This window comes from Jatropha curcas, chromosome 1 (genome assembly GCF_041381405.1).
Source record: "Jatropha curcas cultivar XTBG-Jc1 chromosome 1, XTBG_Jcur_1.0, whole genome shotgun sequence".
Lineage (NCBI taxonomy): Eukaryota > Viridiplantae > Streptophyta > Magnoliopsida > Malpighiales > Euphorbiaceae > Jatropha > Jatropha curcas.
The window spans coordinates 28,527,528-28,550,453 of record NC_143151.1 but is presented as its reverse complement, the minus strand read 5'-3'; the positions used below and the strand labels follow the sequence as shown (position 1 = coordinate 28,550,453).

The 22,926-nt window shown below is 27.2% G+C and overlaps 2 protein-coding genes and 1 non-coding gene across 5 annotated transcripts; 2 read left to right on the top strand and 1 right to left on the bottom strand.

The window, feature by feature from the left end:
• Window positions 1-7,682: 7,682 nt before the first annotated feature.
• Window positions 7,683-7,754, top strand: TRNAQ-UUG (transfer RNA glutamine (anticodon UUG)). Its single transcript has one exon. It is a non-coding gene; the product is annotated as a tRNA-Gln (tRNA).
• Window positions 7,755-8,326: 572 nt separating this feature from the next.
• On the bottom strand, window positions 8,327-11,450 carry CDG1 (Protein kinase superfamily protein). Its single transcript, XM_037638843.2, has 5 exons — window positions 10,936-11,450; window positions 10,061-10,266; window positions 9,779-9,968; window positions 9,151-9,536; window positions 8,327-8,940 (listed from the first exon to the last, which is right to left on the bottom strand). Exons 1-5 carry the CDS (start codon window positions 11,015-11,017, stop codon window positions 8,593-8,595), a joined length of 1,212 nt encoding a protein of 403 aa, XP_037494771.1. The 5' UTR covers window positions 11,018-11,450; the 3' UTR covers window positions 8,327-8,592.
• A 3,501-nt stretch (window positions 11,451-14,951) lies between these two features.
• Window positions 14,952-20,059, top strand: LOC105630174 (uncharacterized). 3 transcript variants are annotated; one of them, XM_037638907.2, is made up of 8 exons: window positions 14,952-15,657; window positions 15,765-16,343; window positions 17,309-17,471; window positions 17,746-17,946; window positions 18,017-18,262; window positions 18,683-18,830; window positions 19,110-19,341; window positions 19,471-19,633. In XM_037638907.2, the coding sequence occupies exons 2-8, from the start codon at window positions 15,971-15,973 to the stop codon at window positions 19,488-19,490; spliced, it is 1,383 nt and encodes a 460-aa protein (XP_037494835.1). In that variant the 5' UTR covers window positions 14,952-15,657; window positions 15,765-15,970; the 3' UTR covers window positions 19,491-19,633. The 3 variants fall into 3 exon arrangements, with proteins under 3 accessions (XP_037494835.1, XP_012067300.1, XP_020533575.1); XM_012211910.4 differs by having other exon boundaries at window positions 14,956-15,657; window positions 17,309-17,479; window positions 17,808-17,946; window positions 19,431-20,059; XM_020677916.3 differs by having other exon boundaries at window positions 14,958-15,657; window positions 19,431-20,059.
• The last annotated feature ends 2,867 nt before the right edge of the window (window positions 20,060-22,926 follow it).

The following is a 22,926-nucleotide window of genomic DNA, read 5'->3' as shown; positions in this document are numbered from 1 at the left end:
TTTGTTTCTCTATTGTTTTAAGTTGTAAATTTAAAATAAATATATAAGTTAATTAATAAAAAAATTACATAAAAGAAATGTTCTATCCTCTTCAAATAAAATATCAATCTTCCCTACAACCATACAAAAAAATATACCTTTTCCTCTTTTATCCTTTTCTTAAATAAAATATTATGTATATTCTATTTGAAATATATATTTTTAAAAAAATATATCCAATCAAATCAACAAAATAAAGAAAAAATAATATTCTTTTTTCTTTTTTTTTATCTCTCTCATTGATTAAATATTTTAAATTATAATCAAAATAAAATTAAATAGTTAAAAAATAAAATATAAAAATTTTCAAATATCTCATTATCATATATATATTAAAAATAAATTTAAAAAAATAAAATTTAAAATGTAAAATGTAATTTTGTAATTGGCTATAACTTATAAATTATATCCAATCAACTAATAAAACGTAATTTTTTAATTGCCTATGACTTAAGCTATTTTTGAATTTTTCAAATTTCATTAAGGGAGATATCGAAAATCTCGTTATACCTCCCCTTATTCCCACATTTATATATACTAAGTATTTTGTATGACATGCGTTGCACGTTGACTATGCTGTTATATTCTCATTTTTTTATATACATAATATTAAAGCATAAGTTTTATTTAGATTAAAATAAATACAAGTGGTTAATTTGTATTCTACTTTCCCTTAGAAACTATTTGCAGTGTTACCGCTTATGTACTTAATATATTTTTTATATATAATGAAGTGGTTTAAGAATAATGTTCAACCCAATCCCAAGACCTAATTCTTTAGTCCCTAATTTATAAATGCAGACTTTTTAAATCTTAATAGGTGCTTAAAAAGAAAATCAAGCCGTCACTCATTCTCCAACCCCTGCCCTCAACTCCAGATCAATATCTATATACAATTATAATAAAAGTAAAAATAAAAAGAAAAAAAATGAGAGATGATTTGAATTGATAATGAAAATTATTTTGGCTACAGTTGCAGCATTACTTACTCAGTGCGTCAGAGAAAGTAATATAAGCATATATACACAAATTCTTTAAACCCCCAAAAGTGACCCTAACAAAAAAACATTTCAACGTATATAAATATATCAATAAAATATTATCTATTTTTAAATTAAAATTTCAATTGTCTGTGATTCCAAATTTAATTATGTAAATTCTATTTGAAAATTTACTTTTTAAATAATATATTCGATCAAATTTTACAAACATAATTAAAAAAATATTAATAAAAATAATATATTTTTCTTCTTTTTTATCTCTCTTAAATAAAATATTATGTATATTCTATTTAAATTTTATTATTAAGAAATATATTCAATCAAATCGTACAAACATTAAAAATATTAATAAAAAGGAATATATTTTCTTTCTTTTTTCATCTATCTGCTAAATAAAATATTTAAATTATAATTGAATATTTAATAAATAAAATATTAAAAAAATTTCAAATATCATATTATAATATTATTTATTAAAAAATAAATTTAGTAAAAATAAAACTTAAAATTTTGAAACGCTGCAGGCTACACAACAATGAATAATCTTCCTCTAAGCTCACCAAATTGATGAAAACATTTTCAATTGAGAGGACTCGAAATGCCGCATTGATGAAAATAAAAATAAAAATAAATAAAAATGCCGCAATAAATAAAAGAAAAACTAAGCTAAGCAATATAAAAATAAAAATGATGAAAAAAATAAAATCAATTGAACAATTCAAATAAAGCAATGAAATGCCACAATATTCTTCTTTCAATCGATAATAAACAAAAGAAATTAAAGTAAAAAATTAAGTTAAACTTTGTATATATATACTGATAGGAGTTACCCATAGCCTCATGTATGGATAAAAGCTTTATTTTTTTCTCAAATGAAAAAAATATGAAAAAAGTAATAATAATAATTTTTTAAAATAATTTTTTTATCGACTTAGTATATGAGAGATTTTGTACACCAAATATAGTAAATTTTATTCTATAAAACACTTTTAAGTAAATTTTATTCTATAAAACACTTTTAGCCAATGAAGCATTCTCCCAATGGCAAAGGTTCCAAGCATAATGCCTGTCCGGCTCTCCCGCTCTCCCGCTTCGTTGTATTTCTATAACTTATAAACCTATATACATCTAAATTTATGAATTAATAAAAATGTTATTAAATATTTTAATTTGATTAGTTGAGAAAAAAAAGTGATTTTATTTTAATTAGTTATATTAATTTTCTATCTAAATCTAAATTATATTTGATAAAAAAATAAAAAAATAATATATATTATATTATATAACATATATATTAAATATGGCAATAATATAGTATTTTTAAGAGTTTTACTTTTATTGGTTAAGAAAAAGATAATTTAATTTTGATTGATATATTAATTTTCTATTTATTTACTTTATTACTTTACTTTATTTTAATTTTTTATTGATTTATGTTGTTATTTCCTTAATTTATCTAAACTTCAATCCAACAATAACAATAAAATAGATTTCTCAATACGCATGATGTATTAGTAACAATCGTGTTCTTGATGCTTTTGTAAATGAAAATTCAATGCTATGTAATTATATGTTTTTTAATTTTTTTAAACTAATACAATAATAAAAATTTATTTTGTCTTTTGATAAAACATGGAAGCTAACATTGATTTCTAATATTTTGGTGATATAGACAGTTTATAATATTATATTAAATAATAAAAAATTAAATTGATTAAATTTAAATTATTATAAGAAAATTTAAATTGTTTAATATATAAATAACTTTTTTTTCATGAAAGTGTGGTTGTAAAATTATAATAATATTTATAGATATTTTTTTTCTTAACAAGTTATTTAGTTATTGAATTTTGTTATTCTATTATCTCATAAAATGTTCTTTTTTTTTTTTCTATTTTGTGAATGATCTTAGACTAATTTGTAATTTAAATTGTTCATAATGCGATAATTAATAATAAAAAATTATAAAATTATACATATAAAAATTAAATTACATTTATTGAAATGAGTAAAAAGTAACGAGTTCAAATAACGTATAACGTATATTTGATAAAATCAGTATAAACAAAAGCATGAATGGGGAATAAAACATTAAGATTAAAAAAAAAGGGCTAAAATGTATAAATTTATCAATGAACACTACAAAAGAAATTTTGTGTCATCTCAAATTTTGGGATCGACTTATCGTAACCAATGAAGTTACGAATTTTGGTAATGTCGTACCATTTTTCGTATTAAAAATAACATTTTTTTTGTGATTTTAATATTTATGTACAAAATATCTTTTCATCTTTTGTTAATATAAATTTAGGTAATTTTCTTATTTTTTAATTATTTAATAAGTATTCAACCGATTTAATTTTACAAATTTAATTGGTTAAAAAATAAAAAGAGAAACTATTACTTTAAAGTAATTTTTAATTTTACTGATTATAAAAAACAACTAGTGCCTGTGGTTTAATATTACTTTATCATTAAAAATTAGGGAGAAACAACTATTGCTTTAATATTTTGATACTTTATATTATGAAACTTTATATTATAAAAATTTAAAAGAATTCGCAAAATAGAAAAAAAATTTTATAAGATAAAAAAATTAATAACTAAGGCATCATTTGTTGTAGTTGACTATTTTTAGTTTTTTATTTATTAGAAACATAAAGCATATTTTAATTTTTGGTCATTTATCTTTTCAAAACTTTTTTTTTTAAATTAGTTTTTTTTTTCTTTTGGTTCATGATATGAAAAATTTTTCAATTATTAAATCTCTCCCGTTAAAGATTTTATTTAATAATAAAAATTTTAAAAATTTAAAATTTGAAAAAAAATAATTAAAAATATTTTATAATTTAATTTTTAAATTTCAAAGTTACAAGAATTATTGATTATTACGTATAAAATCAATCGAATAAAAATATAATATTCAAGTATTATAATAAATAAATAATACAAAATGGCATTAGAAAATAACAATAAATATAAAGATAATGCTAAATAGGGAAAAGATAGAAAAATATAATTTTAATAAAAAAGAAAACTATCTACTTGTATTTTTTTGCATAAATAATTGCATTAAATTTGAATAGATAGAGAAAATAATAACAATAATAACAATAATAATAATACCTTATTAAGGATAAATCTTATAAAAAATTAAAAATTAAAAAATATAAGATTAAAAACAGAAAATACAGTTACATAAACTACTATTTGTGATTTCATAAAATTTATTTTTTGTTTTAAAAACAGTTTTTTTAAAGGTAAAGAAAAGAAAAATTAAACAAATTTAAACAAACAAGTTTTGTTTATTTGTTAAGAAAAAAAATAAAAAATTTAAGCGCAACAAACAGCACCAAAATAACTTAAAGAAAAAACATATTTATAATAAAAGAATTCAATAACTAAATAACTTCTTAAGAAAAGAATATATTTATAATAAAAATATTATTATAATTTGACAATTATGTTTTCATGAAAATAAAATTAATTATGAACCAATTTAATTTTTGTATACAATATAGTATATATCATAATCTGTCTATATTATTAAAATATAAAATATCGATATTAATTATTATAATAATTAATATATTGATCACTATTTTAGAGTATCATATATCATTTTAGTTTTTTTTTTTTTTTTTTTTTTGCTAAAGTCTATTAGCATATAATTAATTTTATGATTGTTTTTTTGAAAAAATTTTCTTTCAAACGTATTATATGGTTTGTTAATATAATATGTTATGTCATAATTTTATACTTTATATATATATATATATATTTGAAGCGAGTTTTATTTTCTATTTTATATCAAGTCATAAATTTTATAACATATTTTTTAATAAAATTTATTTTTATATAATAAGTTACTTGTAGGAAATAATTGTAAAATTAATTAAATTAAAGATTTATCAAAAATAATAATTAAACATATTATATTCTTGCCATATTTAATATGCATCTTATACACTATAAAATAATCAACCAAAACTAAAATACCTTTATTTTTTTAACCAATGAAATTAAAATCCTTAAAAATATTACATTCTTATCATATTGAATATAAAACTTATTTAATGTAAATTTTTTAGTTTTATCTAATCATATTTATATTTAAATAGGAAACTAATATAACAAGTCAAATTCAAAATGCCTTTTTTTCCGTCAATAAAATTAAAATCCTAAAAGTATTATATCCTTACCATATTAATATATAACCTATATAGTATATAATATAATTTCTTATTTTAGAATTTAGGTTTAAATAGGAAATTAATGTGACCAATCAAAATTAAATTACTTTTATTTTGTAACAAATAAAATTGGAATGACCTAATACATAGATTTGACCTTGAAACTCTGGCCAATTATCCTTGGAGCCTCTTTACGAGGGTTCAACATTACCCTACACTTTCAATCAAAATAATTATGCACATCACTAAAATGAAATATCTTTTTAGAAATTTAATTATAATTTTACACTTTCATATTTTATTTTGACGAGATACATAATTATTTTTGAAATGTGAAAGTGCATGATAATGACGAATTCCCTATAAAGTTCAGGAACCACAAGGATAATCACTGAAATTACAAGGTCAAATTATGCATTAGGTCAAATTAAAATCCTTAATGATATTTTTGCCAATTCATAAACTTAACATGAACATTTTTGGCAATCTCAATGTTCTCCCACCCATTTTCGCTAATATATATATAATTATTAGTCTAAATTATAGTAATACATTAGAGATGGATAAACTTATACTCAATTTGCAAATTTACAAAATTATACCAATAAAAATAGTTAAAAATTATAAAAAATTATACTAATTATGCATTAGGAGAATATTTTGTATATAAATATAAAAAAAAAATCACTATTTCTACTATGAAGAGGGAGATGATGTCACCAAATTTTGCAACTTCAAGAATACAATGGGTAGCTCGTAAAGTTAATAATGGAACAATTTTTTTCCCTAAATTATGAAAAAGAATTTATCCATTTCACCTTTAATGTTTGGTTATTTAGTATACACAATGATGACATCCATCCCTTTGGCATTCACTGCCATAATGCACGCACTTGGAAGCAATAGAAAATGAGCAAAATACACCTTGGAGTTTGCAAATTCAGGTGGGTTTGTAACTTTTCTATGCAACAACTATCTAAACTATATTCTAATTCAATAATTAATACACATCCTTTTTACTTTAATAAATTATTTATTGTAATTTTATTAGCAAGCCTTTAGGTTGCCATTCCAAAAATCTTTGATTATTTCATAATACTGAAGTGTTTTAAAATTTTTACGTGAAATTAAAAAAGTAATTAATTCTCTTAAATTATAATAAAATTAAAAATAATTTAATAAAATTAATTTTATCTCAAAATTAATAATAGTTTATGAATATAATTGTTATATTTAATAATATAAATAAGAGTAATATTAAAAAAATATAATTTATTGCTCTTTAAAATGCTCAAAATAATATATATTTTGAAATAAAATAATCACTTTAAAAATTAATATTTTGGGACGGGGATTAATTGTGATTATCTTTCTCCAATATTTCAACCACGTTTCCAAAACCTTTTATCAAAACCTCCATTTGGATCCGGATCCATGGCCTACCACACTAATCTAAACTGGTGTATTAAATTAAGAGATGGTTTAATTATATTCGGTATGTAGTTCTATCATATATCAAACCGATCAATAAAGATAGCTTTGAAAATATTTTTTTATTGAATAATCATAAATACATTTGTTTTAATTAAAAAATTTTTAATTTCCATTGATTTTGATACGAGTGGAACCATATACATAGTATATAAATAAATCTTTACTTAAATTAAGTGAGATGCCCTCTATGCAAGATTTTTTTTTAAAAAATTTTTTTTTTTATTTTTAGGATTTCTATGATGTAAATTTATTCATTATCCAACTCGTACAAATTTTAGTAATGGGCTTTTAACTTAACAGTAGCTACTCAAAAGCCGTCTTATCCATTTAATCTAGAACAAATCGTGGCCCAATTTTATGTTTATAATTTTTTTTTTTTCTTGTAAATTAAAATCTGTGTACAATATGAGCAGGTCTAACCTAACTTAAATAAGATGTTAACATTGACTACCATAATGGAGGAAGGTCAAATAAAATGAAAGACTGAAAATCAAAAAACAAAAATAATGCAAATACCAAATAGTATAGATATAACAAACACTATATGTAGATCGATAATTTTATAAATTGAAATACCAAAGAGATTTGGTTTATGTTGGTTATTCTGAGTTTCAGGAGTCTCTTTCGAAATTTAAATTTCAGATTCTCAAAACTTTTTATTAAAATTAAAGGAAAGGTTATTCTGTTATGTAATTCAAAATATTATTTTGATCTAGTGACCTCCAATAAAAAAAAATTAAAAAGAGAATAATTCGTAATTGAGTCAATTGAGCATAAGATAGAATGGTATAAAAAATCCTGTCGCTAATGAGCCTATGTAATGTTAATTCTCTATAGGTGGCCTTTTAAGTCTGCCGTCAAATCCCCGGGCTCAACCCTAGACAGGCGGTGGAAACTGCCAATTCGATAACAATCTAATTTTCTATAATAAAGACCGCAATAAATTTAACATCTCGGTTCCATGGTGTAGTGGTTAGCACTCTGGACTTTGAATCCAGCGACCTGGGTTCGACTCCCGGTGGGACCTTATTGGTTTTTATTATATTTGTTACTCTAATTTTTTCTATCGTTTTTTATTATATTTGTTACTCTAATTTTTTGAGCCCAACTCAAAACTAGTATGTTAGTGTATAAATTCATTCTTGAACTTTATAATTTTAATTATGTGAATTTATAAATTTTAGTAATATATTACATACATTTTACACTAATATCAATAATTTTAATAAATATTTAATGGATCTAATTTGCAAGTTAAAAATTGAAGTAAGTGTAACTTTATAAATTGAAGTGTTTAATGGGTTGAAATAAAGTTGAATTGTTACAAAATAATAGAGTTCATAGGTGAATTTATACATTCAACCCCCAATCCCGTATAAGCACATGTTTGGCCTCATCATGAAAACAAATCCATCAATTTGCTTTCTATGAATTCTTCAATAATTGATATTTTTCTTTAATCATGGAATCTAAAACTTCTTTGGCTCAATATTCTCAAAAAATAATTAGCACTAATCACATTCTTATATTGTAAAATTATAATTTTTGAAGACATTTGACTAGAGTAACAATATACTAAATGCTATTTATATTAAAAAATGAAAAGCTGATCAATTCCAAGTACATGATGTTGATCAAAACTTGCACAAAAATTTGGATCAACACTGTTCTTTTGCTATAAAAAAATGAACATGCACAACTCAAGACCTTAACCACCCTACCGATTTCCAGACAATGGCCAGCTATTGGAAAACCTGCTAACATTAGAGCCAGCACAAGAGTCCTAAAAACTGTATCCAATACTATGTTTATCTGTTCCTTAATCTACTTGTTCTGAAGTACTCTAGTTGATATACCTGCTGTTGCTATTGTTTTCTCTTATCTCTCCAACTCTCACCCCACAATTTTGCTTCTGCAACTGCTCGGTCTCTATCTAAATCTTTTTCCAAAACGGCTTCTGCTGCACTTGGAGAGAGATTAATCTCAGGCCATGACTTATTCGCCTTGTCCTTATCCGGTTCATATTTTCGCGACACCAAATATTCCATTGCCGATACTAAATCAGTCGATGAAGGGCGTAAATTTGCATTCTCATTCAGACAAATTGATGCTACCTCTATTGCCTTGTTTAATAGAGACATTGAGAATTGACGTCTTAGCAATGGATCTACTAATCTTACATAATTTCCGCGGTCTTTCATCAATGGAAGTGCCTGTACACACGCAAAAGAATATTTATATGTAACTGAAATGCCGAAAGCTAAAATTTATAGTTATTAGTGGATAATCATAGCAGTTATATGTCAGTAGCAGCAGCCATCAAGGGCCAAATGCTAATGATTACTGCTAATGGTTATCCACCAACAACAATCTGTATCAGTTATTATAATTTCATAACAGCATGTGATAGATAGATATTATACCCAATGAATTAGGTGCATTTGGCGACCTTCAATTTCATCTACTGCTTTTTTTCCGGTCACCAACTCTAACAAAACAACTCCAAAACTATAAATGTCAGTTTTCATAGATAATCTTCCAGTTGATGCATATTCAGGAGCACAGTAACCATATGTACCCATGACTCTTGTGGAGACATGAGATTTATCCCCTATTGGACCGAATTTCGCAAGTCCAAAATCTGAAAGTTTCGGGTGGAAACCTTTATCTAATAATATGTTTGAGGCTTTTAAGTCTCTGTATATTACTGGAGGATTTGCATTATGTAGATAATCTAATCCTTTTGCTGCCCCTGCAGCTATCTTCATTCTTGTATTCCAGTCAAGAGGCTCCATATCAGGTGTAACATCTGCATATATCCCATCAGATTATCCAATCAGGTACAACATTTTTAACACTATACCAAACAGACAATCATCCTATAATATCATTTGACAATACAATCACTAAATATATGGAATTCATTTTAAAACCAATTTTAATGAACTCTAATTAACATTTTCGTCTTTCAACATGGTACTTGTCTCCTTAGTAATTCAAACATATATAATTTGAATATGCAACCAGACACAGAGAAATTGAAAGTAGTACCAAAAAGATGATCTTCCAAAGATCCTAAAGGCAGGTGTTCATAAACAAGAAGGCGTTGTTCCCCTTCAGCACAAAAACCAATCAAATTAACAAGATTAGGATGATGCATAAGAGTGAGCATTAGAACTTCCACTAGGAACTCCTTTTCTCCTTGCAAACCTTCAAGATCTAATTGTTTAACAGCTACAACCTGTTAATTAATTATCATATTACAGTTCTTAATCCGCCAATTCACTCGAAAACCTCTAATTATAGACATAATTGTAAACTATTTTTAATTACCTGATTACTGCTTTCTAATATCCCTTTATAAACAGCACCAAAGCCACCTCTGCCAAGAAAAGATTCTTCTGCAAAATTATTTGTTGCAATTGCAAGCTCTTTATATGTAAATGTTGGAGCCGTATTGGAAGATCTATTCCTAGTTACTGGATTTGATGCTTCAAGCCTCGTATTCGAATTCACTTTTGATCCTGATTCTGCATTTACTATTCAACACATAACAACATATTAATTCTAACACGAAATCACAAGACAGTAAAAGAAAAATTATATCATAATCATCCTGGAGTAGACTTCAGCTGACAGCAAATTACATCATAAATTCATAGCTTCTCACATTTCAATGTTGTAAACTATGCAAAATTTATTCTGTACAAAAAATTTGAATAGCTAAGGTTAATTTACTTAAAGCACCCCTTCATCTACAGGAAAGTAATGCCTGCATGCTTCTAGCTTAGGATAGTCAGGATTCAAAATGACGATCCAATCAGAAACAAAACCCCAATAAAAATATATAACACATTGAAATTGAATTAACAATATATGAAAAAAAGAACAACACATTTATGCATCGCAAATGCTTAATTAACACTAGCAAGAGTCGATATCTATAATCAAGATTCACACAAACTGATCAACGACTCCAAAAGCAAAATAATATGAAGACTAATGTGTACTAAAACCTAAAACCTTACCTGAACCGTTAAAACACAAGTTTCTTGTGGCGGCACCAAGGAAACCAATGAACCCCCATAAAAAGCCATGAAATATAATTTATCTAATTCATTGCAGACACACAAACACACACATACATGAAAAGAGAGAATGGCTATAACATATATGAATAATTAAATAAATGGAGAAATAAAACTCACCGTAAGATTGTTGTTCTTTATTGTTAGTTTCACGCTGGAACCTTTTCCAATTCAACAAACAAAAACATGGGCAATAACCCATTTACAGAAACAAAGAAAATCTAGTAAAATGGGGAATGTATATTTTTGTGATCAGAATATTTATACAAATATAGATAAAAACGTGAAAAGAAAAAGTTTGAGAAAAGGTCGTTTGGTTTCTTAGAGAGTGCAGTTGATAGCTAATAAACCCTAAAAAGAAAGGGAAAAGATGATGAGGGGGAAAAAAAGAGAGAAAAAAAAAAAAAAACTATTAAGAAGATGAGGAGAAAGGGATAAGGAGAGAGTTTTAGGAATAGGGTTTCTAGCTAGTTAGGTTACAATATTTGATCAAAGGTCGTCTCTTTAAAAAAGTTTTTTCGTTAGAAATGAAACCCAAAAGAAAATCTTCGTCACAGACACTTTCATTTCATACATAATATAATAGAATCTAAAGCTTTTGTCTTTTACATTTCGTAAATGACGATGACGTGACCTCTCGCTTTTTGGATTTTGTTTTTAAATTTTTTGTCTTTATTCTCTCAATTGTTTTGAATTAGATTTTTCTTTATTTGGGATTTTGGATTCTAATACCAAAATTTTAAACAAAAATTATATTTCTATCCCTATATTTTCACATAATTAATTAATTTATCATTATTAAGAATTACATTATTTTATTCATATAAATTAAATCTTTTTGTTAATTATTTGAGATTTAAATTATTAATTATGTATACATATAAACTAAAAAGGGAAAAGTTACATTTTTATCCTTATATTTTGACATAATTAACTTATTTTTTTAGGGAAAATGCGGTAATATTATTAGTGAGAAATAATATCAACAATACGAGGAGGTGGGACAAAAGCATATCTTTTTTGACATAATTATTAAAATAGTTTTAATGGAATGAGACTAAACCTCAAGGATAAAACAACTATTTACCATGAAGAGACTACGCAGTAAATAGGGTTAAATCTCATGACTAAATAGTAGTTCACCCTTATAATTATAATTTATAAGGTGATAAGTAAAATTTATTTACAAATTAAATTAAAATTATTTTGACTTTTTTGAAACTGACCTTATTTAAATTAAAAGCTTATTGAATTAATAATTCTTAACGCAAGTTGATAACAATTTAAAATTAAATTTTCAAATTTGGAGAATTTGAGTCTTGTCATCTTAGTTGATATAAAGATGGAAATTACTTGATTCAATTTTTTTGAATTTTAATGTTGATGTGTTAAGATTTCCTTATCTTGAGTGCTATTTCCTTTCAAAAATTGAAAACTATTTATTTATATCAAGAAGGATAATCTTTTAAGTTTCCTATTTAACTTGAAGTTAATGTACATTTCTTATTAGGGCCTTAATTATTGTCATCAACATTAATCAATTTTATAACTTTGATTGCATTAAAAAAATTAATTTTAATTAGTTACAAAAATAATATAACATGAGTCATTTAATTAATTATAATGGAATAAACTATACTATTTAGTAATTAATATAATGAAATATTAGGAAAAAATTAAGTAAAAATTGTAGTTTAACTACAATATTAATTTATATGAAATTTAAATCAAGATTATATCTATAGGATAAAAGGAGCAATAATTTTTTAAAAAAATAATTATAATTCAATAATTTTTTAACCCTTTCTTTGGATGAAAGTATTTTTTTTCTAGAGGAATGAAAATGGTTGTGGAAAATATTTAGAGAAAAGTATTTTTCTTTGTTTGAAAAATGAGAGGAAAATATCAAACGAAATAACATTTCACTAATTTTCAACGCGGACACACATATTTTGAATCTCTCCAATTTGGAGAAAAAATAATAGAGAAAAATGAGATTTCACTTATTTTTATTAAATTATCCAAATGCCTAATTAATTAACAAGTTTTAACCATATCTTAAAGACTCTATTATTTAAGTAAGGACATAATACTCAATTTCAATAATAATATTTTAAGCACTCTAAAATTTTACTCCTCCAAACACAAGGGTGGAAAAATATATAACCATGGAAAGAAAGTTAACAATTTTTCATTATTTTCCTTTTCACCCTTCAATATTTTTCTTCCTCTTCACTCCAAATAAAGGGTATATGTATGCATAGCATTAGAAAATATAGAAAAATATCGAATTTTCATATTCTTCTCCAATCTATCTATTTATCTATATATCTTTTGTCTATATATATTCATATCATCATATGTATATATATATATATATATATCTATATCTGTATAAATATATAAAAGTCCAACCAAATTATTGTGAAACTTAATTTGTGATATGGAATTTTATTTTTTAAAAAATTTTTTATTTAATTATTTAATTTGAGTAAATCAAATTATAAAACTTTTCATTGTCTTTATTCAACAACTAACAACTATATAATAAATTTATTTCATTAATAAAAAACTCTTTATTTTCTTTATTTTGCATTAATTAATAATCCAAATAATGAAGATTCATAAAGGTTACATTATGGGAAAATAATTGTTTATATGTATAAAATTTACAAACCTTGTAAATATTTTAGGATATCCAAAAAAGGAATAACAAGAAAACAAAATGGAACAGAAAGAATATATTTTTTTTTTAGCTAGCCAACATGCGTAAACACATGCAATAAGAAAAGTCAATTACTTAGTTATTTCTCAGCTCAATCTTGCTGTTTTTTTTTTTTTTTTTTTTTAAACTTAACAATTCATTAATAATGAGTATAAGTTGGATATGTGATAATATATCTATAAGAATAAGAAGTACAAATATAGAAAATTGAAATATTTTATTTAAAAATGTTTTTAATTTTGTGAGTATTGCATGGTGGTTGAAAAATAGAACCAACCCAGAAATTTGCCTACTATACATCAAAATGGTCACAATTGTGAGGACCTCAGTTGTACAATTAATTTCTAAATATTTTATTAAAATCTCAAATTTCAATTGACAAAATCCTTCCGACAAATCCTTAAGTCAACATAAAATCAAGCTTAATTCATAGAAATTTTGATTTTGTGTTGACTTAAAGATTTGGTGGAAGGATTTTGTGAATTAAAATTTGAATTTGAGTTCGGTAAATTTGGGGCTTTTACTGAAATCAATAAAATTTCTAGAAATTGACAGTATGATTGAAGTTCTCACGAAATTTTGATCGTTTTAATGTATAGTGGACAAGTTTATAAGTTAATTTGATTTTTCATTCACTATGCACAATAGTCGGCGACGACAGTCTTCACAAAATCCAACCAATTGAAGTCTGACACCTTAAAATTTACACCTAAGCAAGAATTTCTCTTATCTCATAAAAAAACAGTTAAATATATTGAGGCATCGTAGACCATTTAAAGAGATTGTTCCAAACACAACTTATGTCGTTTAGCACTATCCAAAAAAAAAAAAAAAGGTAAAATAGAAGTTAAGTTAGGAAGATATATATGCATTTTCAAAAATATATTATTTGGCTTTTAGCTTTTGAAACTATTAATTAAAATTTTTATAATTAATAAGTCCTTCCATTTAAAAAAACTCAACTACTTTTCTATTAAGCACTTAGTGAAATGAGGAAAAATACCCTTATAAACTATGAAACAATTTTCTGCTTGAAAGAACCGCTGGAATACATACCCCTACTTATTAAGAGGTGAAAAGCCTGAAATTAAAGTTGATGGACTTGGATGTTTAAGTCCATCAGTACCTCAAAATTTAATAATCAAAGAGAAATGGTTATTTAGTCATGAGGTTTAACCAAATTAATCAATTCATTTTTGCTGTTTATCATTATTAATTAAATTTACTTTCCTCTTACTGTTTGGAAAGTAAAGTTTTTTATATTAATTTTACATGAAAAGACAAAAATATCCGCGACTACCCACCACATCATCATCTTCTTCTTTGCTTGTCTGCCATCAAAACAGATTCGTACTCCAAGATTCATTGACCACATTTACAGATTCTTGGAGTGTTGCCAATATCAATCTCATTACCTATCACTCTACCTTTGGCAACATTCCCATCAGTAACAACCGGACATGGCCAAAAAATCAAACTGAAGTCTTTCATCTCTACTCCATAATTCACAAGTTGACTCTTCACAACAAACCCATCAACAGAAACAGGGCTTGAACGAACCAAACTAACTTTTACCATCCTCTTCAAGAGAGGAATCCAAACTCCCCTCTCCTTCAAGCCCCGCCTTTTCCTCTTTCACCGTCACTATATAACCAGACCCACAATCTATTGGCTCCTTAAAGACTTGGATTAAAACTATCTATCATTGGTTTTGACTCAAAACAAGAGCCTTTATCAGTCATCTTCCTGTAACCCCGAAATAATCAATACTATCAAAAACTGATCTTTGCTTGCTCAATCTTCAAAAAATTACTTTATGGAGCAAAATCGAGAAAAGAATCAACGAAAGATAAATCAAAGAGCTCGGCATCTACAATTGGGTCTTGAAGGTTTTTGGATTTTGGAAGCTTATTGTGTTTTTCTTCGTCAACAATGGTGGGCTGAGGTACAAACCCATACCCCACAATCTCTGGGAAAATAAAATACAAAGCATTGTAGGGTGAAATTCATATTGCAGAAGGGGAAATGAAATCTCATAGCTACAAAAGAGAGATTAAAATGATAGAAATCAAATTTATATCAGCGACCGCTAATTAATATTGCCAAAAATAGCAGAGGTAAGTTGATTGATGTGGTCAATGCCAGGACTAAATAGTTATTTTCCCTATTGATAATTGAAATGCTGATTGTGTCATTATAAGGTACGTTTATTCTGACTTGGCAGCTGACATGGCAAGAGAGTAAGCCACGTTAATGTTCCAACTCAGCTTCTCTGCTGAAAATCCCAAATAGCCGCTCTATTCAGTTCCAAAAATGACCAAGAAAATCTACCGTACGAAGAAGCTCTTCCGGTTCTCTTACCAGCTTCAAGTTCAAAATTTCAAGAAAAGCTCTTAGCTACTTAACAGAGAGAAGAACAGGAAAAGAATAATGAGGTATTACCATGGATCCAGGTGGAGAAGGGTACTATCTATGCACTGTTTCCTTGTCGCGATTGCTGTTTTCTCTGGTGTTGGCTTATTAGTGCTTACGCTGAGACCCATTGATCCAAATCCTAACAACTCCTATTATCGGCTCCCGAAATTAAACAAATATGATGATCGAGGAGGAGGAGGTGGTCGAGATTCAAGCTCTGACTCTCTCAATGGTGTCGTTTTAGATGAAACGGAGGTTCATAGGGAGAGAAATGGAGGTTCAAAATCCTGCGCTACGGTTGATGAAATGGGCGAGAGTTTCAAGGGAAGCGTCTGGAAGGAGAGTCTACGAGTTAGAAGAATCATCCAGGAGCACTTCGCTGTTAACGGTAATTTTATTTTTTGTTTTTGTTTATTTTATTTCAATTGCTCGATTTTGTTTGGTTGTCGAGAAAATGTAGGAATTCATATAAATTAAGATTTTAAATTTGGATATCTGTTATAGATAAGGATTTAGCAATCCATTGTTCACTTGATTATAAAATGCTTTTTCAGTCTTATTTTGAACATTATTTTCAATTACAAATTGGTCAAAGAGAAGGAAATTTTGATGTTAAGGAAATCTTTCATTAGGTTTTTAGTTGCAGGTTCAATAACAATGGTATCTGGGAAAATTAACGCTTAGAAATTGGAAAACTGAAACTCTGAGTAAACCATTGCATTTTTATGTAGCGACAGCCAGTCGTGAAGAATCTATAGTTTATATTTTATTACGTAGTGTTTGATACAATTGAATATAGAATTCTATTCATTTGCATATGAATTTCATTAAAAAGATTCATTTGCAGACCAATTTTCATGTTTGGATTAAATCTAGAATTCATTCTGAATATATTAGTTTAGTAGCGTGTACTATTAATTAATTTTATTAGCTCAACCCTTGTTAAGTTTGGAGTTCAATTGCAAAATCTATCAATTGTGGTAGAATTTGACTGAAATATAGCAAATTTGATAGAACCAAAAATTTAGAATTACCAAACTAGAATTTCAAAGTTATATTACAGGTAACTGATTATAATAAATATTTGCTTGTACACCATAACCATTTTGGAGCATTAGATGAAGATTTTCATGTGAAAATGCTGGAGATCTTGGTTTTTACATCTGATTTAAGAATCTTCATTTGGAACTCCATGCATTGCTTGCATTCCAGTAAGAAAGGAAAAGAAAAATTGAAAACTGTTCTGCCTACATTACCAATAGCCATGAGCTTTTTGTAGGTGTTCATGGAAAAGTTTTTCCCATTCAGTGAATGTTTATGGGGGATGGGACTACATGTTTGGCTTTGTTTCAGGTGCTTCGATAATCAGACATCTTCCTCCAGAACAATTTTGCAAGCATGGTTTTGTCTTAGGGAAGGCATCAGAAGCAGGTTTTGGCAATGAAATGTACAAGATCTTAAATGCTGCAGCATTAAGCATAATGTTGAACCGGTCCCTGATCATTCGGCAGACCAGGCATATTGGTTCTTTCTCAAGCCTTCCAGTTTTCTGTTTAAATTACAGTGATAACTTATAGCATAGTCTTTTTCATCTAGGTTGTTACCTTTTTGCACCTTAGATGAGCTCAAGATGTAACATTGGTAGTTTACTTTTTGGTTAACTAAAAGGGCCTCAGAAACGATCCACATTGAAACACTCTCCAAAGTTGTGGTCCTCACAACAGAACCGAGCATTGCAGACATTTTGCCTTTTATTAGTACTGATTTGTTGCTTCACTTTTATTTGTCAGGGGTAAGTATCCTTTTGGTGATTTTATTTCTTACTCCAATCATTCTTTCACCTTGAATGAAGTCAAGCATCTGTGGAGAAAAAATGGCTGTGTAAAAAACTATGGAAGGCATCTGGTTATGAGGATTGATGATTTTGAGAAGCCAGCAAAAACAAATGTCCTCTGTAGCAACTGGAGGAAATGGGAACAACCTATCATATGGTATACTCAGAATTCTTCTGATATCTACATTACTCATTCTTGGTGTTATCTCTTATATTTAACTATACAGGCTTCAAAATACAACAGATGCTGTGGCCAGTCAATTTTTCTTGAAGAATGTATACCCTGAAATGAGAGTATCTGCTTCTAATTTATTTGGAGAACCAGAACAACTACAATCACGGCCTAATGTTTTTGGGGAGCTCATGAGAGTTCTTATCTCCCCTTCAGAAGATGTTATAGAAGCAGTCAATTGGGTTCTCGGTGGTGGGGCAGATCCTGACATTTCATTGCACATGCGGATGCTTATGAACAGGTAATGTTAGAAAATTGGTAGCAAATTCCACGCATATCTCGAAAAGATTATGGTTGCTAACATGCTTTTCTTTTGCTTCATCCTTTTATTTTCTGAGAGCTGAAAAAGAATACAAGATAGAAATTGAATGAAAACCTTTTAAGGGACAGTAAAAAAAAAAAAAAAAAACTGAAACAAAACTGAAAAACTGCATCAAAACAAAACAAATGGGATACATGCACTGATGTGGAGTAGTTGAAGCAAAAGATAGGGTTGCACATATGCATACCCAGAGAAGCATTCTGATACATTCACATATACACGGAGAAATATGTTAGAAGATGTACTTAAGATGCCATATGATGTCTGAGTACGCACAAAGGGTATGACTTGGACTGGTTACTGATTAGTGATGCAGGTTCTTGCGTCTTTTTTTCACAGGTCTGTGAGAGCTACACAGGCAGCATTGAACTGCATCCAAAAAGCCTTGCATAATTTACACCAAATATCAAGACCTAAGGTGGTTTTAGTATCAGATACCCCAGCTTTTGTGAAGAGTTTCCTTCCACAACTAAGTGAATTTGCAGAGGTAATTTACTTGCTACCAGATCATTGCTGTTAATACAATGCTTTCTCATGCCATGCAAATAATTATGTTCAATTGAGACCTTTATGGTTCACTGTTTAGGTTGATCTTTAATGCAAAGTTAGTTAGCAATACATGATTTTCTGCATAACTGCTGGTTGGGTTATTCTACATTCAAAATCAATTTTGAGTTACATACCAAAAAGAATCAAATTTAGTTAAATTTCAAAATCTAGTATTGTAGGATTGTTTATTGGATTCTAAATCAGTTGCTCTTACCAGGTTATTTATTTTGATTATAAACATTTCGAAGGAAATGTCTCTCGAAATGTTAATGCATCACACAACTTAGATTTTAGAGTGAAGGATTGGGGACCTGCACCAAGATGGGTTGCATTTGTAGATTTCTTTCTTGCATCACGTGCAAAAAACACAGTTATTTCTGGTGCTCACAGACGTGTCGGAACTACCTATGCACAATTAACAGCAGCACTGGCTGCAGCAAACCACCTAGGTATTTATATACTCTTATTTTTGCACATTTCATGTGTATTTTAGTGAAATGCCCAGAAACAGTTAATAACTTTATTTATTTATTTGCAGGGGAAAACTCCACTGATTCAAATTTTTCATTCTTAAGCAGTTTCCAAAGTAACTTGTTAAGGGATGGTTTAAAGTTGCAGATCGGTTGGGGGCATGTTTGGAATAGATTTGCTGGCCCTTTGAGCTGCCAGAATCAGTCCAATCAGTGTGCTTTCACACCGCTTCTCCCTCCAGCTTGGTGGGATGGTCTTTGGCAATCCCCAATTCCTCGGGATGTCCGCAGGCTAATGCAATTCGGCATCAAACTCTCTGGTTTTGGCACAGTTGATGAGGATCATCTTCGATCTTTCTGTAGTTCAAAGAAAACTACAATGAAGACGGTGTTGATTATATAAAACAGCAAAAGAAATAGGTTTCCGGAGAAAAAATCAAGATGGTCTACTGTCCCATGACCGGACGTTAAGGTGAGAATACGGGGGATTATTAGCATTTCGAGATGTTTGATGTGTTCATTATATTGAGAAGAGAGTGAAGAAAGAGAATCAAGTAACATTAATATGAAAAGTAAATCAAAGATATTTAATTTTCTTTCTAAAATATTTGTCCTCAATAAAGATTTTTTTTTTCTCTTTTATTTCTTCTCCTATTCATCCAAATAAAATACAAGTATTTCTCTTCCTTTTCTGTTATTATTTACTCCCTCTGTCTCGTTGTTTTCTTATTATTATTTATTTTTTGAATGTCTCAAAATGTTTGTAAAGTTTTTAAATTTACATATTTAAACAATTATTTTTCTCATAGTAACTTTTATTATTATTCATTGAACGAAAGACTTTTTAATATCTTAATGAGTTATTAAGGGTAAAGAATGGCAAAATAATTTTTATTGACTAAATTAGTAATATGCGTGTTTCGTTGAACCATGCAAACAAAATGAGATGGAGGACTACTCTTCCATCCTCCCTTTCCCTCCCATCTTACATCCATGCATACTTGTAACAAATTATCAGGTTTCAAACTCTTGAAAGAAAATCGTTGTATAAGAAAAGCTTTTATTCACCTGTTGAATTTCAGGTTTATAAGAAAAGTGTTTTAAGAAGTACGTGAACAAAATTGAGAATCCTATTGATAATTAGCTTAAATGGGGGAAAAAAAGAGAGAGAGAGAGAGAGAGATAAGAATACAATAAGGACAACTAAAAGAATATCATAATATTGACAGAGAAATATTTTAGAAATTAATAAAATTAAATTTCTTTGATTTGCTTCGTATTAATGTTACTCAATTCTCTTTCTCCACTCTCTTCTCAGTGTAATGAGCACATCAATCATCGTTAAATGCTAATGAGTTAGGCATGGTGGACCACCTTAATGTTAAAAATTAACTAGTAAGAGAAAGGAGGAGAAATACTTGTAATAGATATGGATGATTACGAGATGAATTTTAGTTGGATAAAAACTATATATATATATATATGTTTTTAGTGGTTTTGATGCAAAAGAAAAATTTGCAGAAGGTTGACAAAAAGAAAACTATAATTTCAACAATGGAATTACAACAATGCCGTGGATTAATAGAATTAAAATATAATTTCAATTCACTAAAATATTAGTGCATTATAATTAATTTTTTTTATATCTCATTTAATTATAAAATTATATGCATTTTTATTGAATATATTAAAATTTCATTAAAAAAAACAAATATTATATCAGCTAATCACAAAAAGAGCATATAATTTCACATTTCATTATATAAGAAAATTATTTAAATTAAAACAACACGAGTCATAATAATTTTTTTTAAAAAATTATCTATTCAAATCAATTTCAAAAATATAAAATTATACCATTTGCGTATTGCGTAATTACATAACTAGTTATTTAATGAAATGTTTTCCTTTTGTGGGTTGAAATTCGTACTGGAAGGGATTTTTACTTTTTTTTTTTTTAAATTATATGTGCATTATGGGAATTTCAATCTTGAAGTGAGGCATGGAGAAATATTTATTACTAATTTAATAAAAACCCTAAGAGAGAGAGAGAGCACAGCAACTTTATGGAGTAATATTAGTAATTACCGTTGCCAATTAGAAACGGATTCTGGATCCGTTTCTAAGTGGCCTTAGAAACACCCAACTAGATATGGATCATTTCCGTTTCTGAACCGTTTCTAAACCGAACTAACAACGATTTTCTGACTTTGGAACGGATATTCCGTTGCTATTTCCGTTTTTTCTTGTAGCAATTAGGCTTTGAATTGAAAATGAAAACCTTTCGAAAAGGCATCATTTTGATATATGCTTTGCAATATCCTTGAATTTAAATTTTAAAATTTTTGAATTAATTATAAAAATATGAAATTTAGAAGGGTAAATAAATTGAAAAATAAAATTTATGTCAAATCATTAAAATTTTTTAAACTATATTAATAATTATTGATATTTTTATTGCTACTAAATGAAATGAAAATATCATTTTTCTTATCCTCAAAAAAGTATCATTTTTTTTTTATAAATACAAGTGCAGCTATATTTATTAACAATATTAATCCAATTATTATTATTATTAAAGAGAAGAAAAATAAATGAATAAGTAGATAAAATATAAAACCAAAAAATGTGTTTAATTTGTGGTATAAGATCGCGATATATGGAGAAGATCCCAATTGGCTCATTTTGATCAAAAGCCAATCACAACATGAAGGAGAAAAAAAAAAAAAAAAAGAAACTAAAGAAGTGTAGAAAAATAGGGTGTGGTTATGCAATTCTTCACTTGATTGTTGATAACTGGAAGGACTGTCTGTAGTAAGTGTCACCGCTGGCACCGCTCGAAAGACTTGATAAGTTTATCGAACGAGTTCGAGCGAACTTTCATCAAATCAAATTCGAGTACTCACGAGCATTTTGATGTATTTATATTCCTACTAAAACTGTTTATTGAACGAGTTCGAGCGAACTTTCATCAAATCAAACTCGAGTACTCACGAGCGTTTTGATGTATTTACATTCCTACTAAAACTTGTTACTAATGTGAAAGGTACGAACGTTATCACAACTTTAGAGTATTTACTATTTACAAATGCTGTCCAAAATTAGTATTATTATTATTTTGAAATCTGCTGATAATTCCATTGGTAATTCATCCATAATTATTGACAAAAACTTATCCATTAAGGTTGATTTTGTTGTAGTGAAAAATAAATGGCTAAATTTATATATTTTGGCATGTATTTAATGAAAATACATGTTTTTTTTTTTTTTTTTACATGAAACATACCTATATACATACACCGCTAATAATATATATAAATTAATTCAAAACATAATAAATAACATCAAATTACACATGCGCGGGTAAAAATCTTTTATGCAAAATATGAAACATGAAGAATTAGGGAAACAGTCCAGCATATAGTTAATGATGTAGGATACATTTTTAAAGCCTCTTTTAAGCATATTCTGAACATTACAGTTAGGAGGAACATTTAACTGTCTTAATAGAAAAATCAAACTAAATTGATCCGAGTTAATTGAGTTGGTGTATGATTTAAGTAA

Bases quoted from the DNA above. Each gene is read 5' to 3' on its own strand.
- CDG1 (XM_037638843.2), bottom strand. From the start codon at position 11,017: ATGGGTTATTGCCCATGTTTTTGTTTGTTGAATTGGAAAAGGTTCCAG. The intron at 9,969-10,060 runs GTAATTAAAAAT...ATTAATTAACAG, and splicing joins TATTAGAAAGCAGTAATCAG to GTTGTAGCTGTTAAACAATT. The intron at 9,537-9,778 runs GTACTACTTTCA...GGATATATGCAG, and splicing joins TTTGGAAGATCATCTTTTTG to ATGTTACACCTGATATGGAG.
- LOC105630174 (XM_020677916.3), top strand. From the start codon at position 15,971: ATGAGGTATTACCATGGATCCAGGTGGAGAAGGGTACTATCTATGCAC. The intron at 18,831-19,109 runs GTAATTTACTTG...TGCTCTTACCAG, and splicing joins AACTAAGTGAATTTGCAGAG to GTTATTTATTTTGATTATAA. The intron at 19,342-19,430 runs GTATTTATATAC...ATTTATTTGCAG, and splicing joins GGCTGCAGCAAACCACCTAG to GGGAAAACTCCACTGATTCA.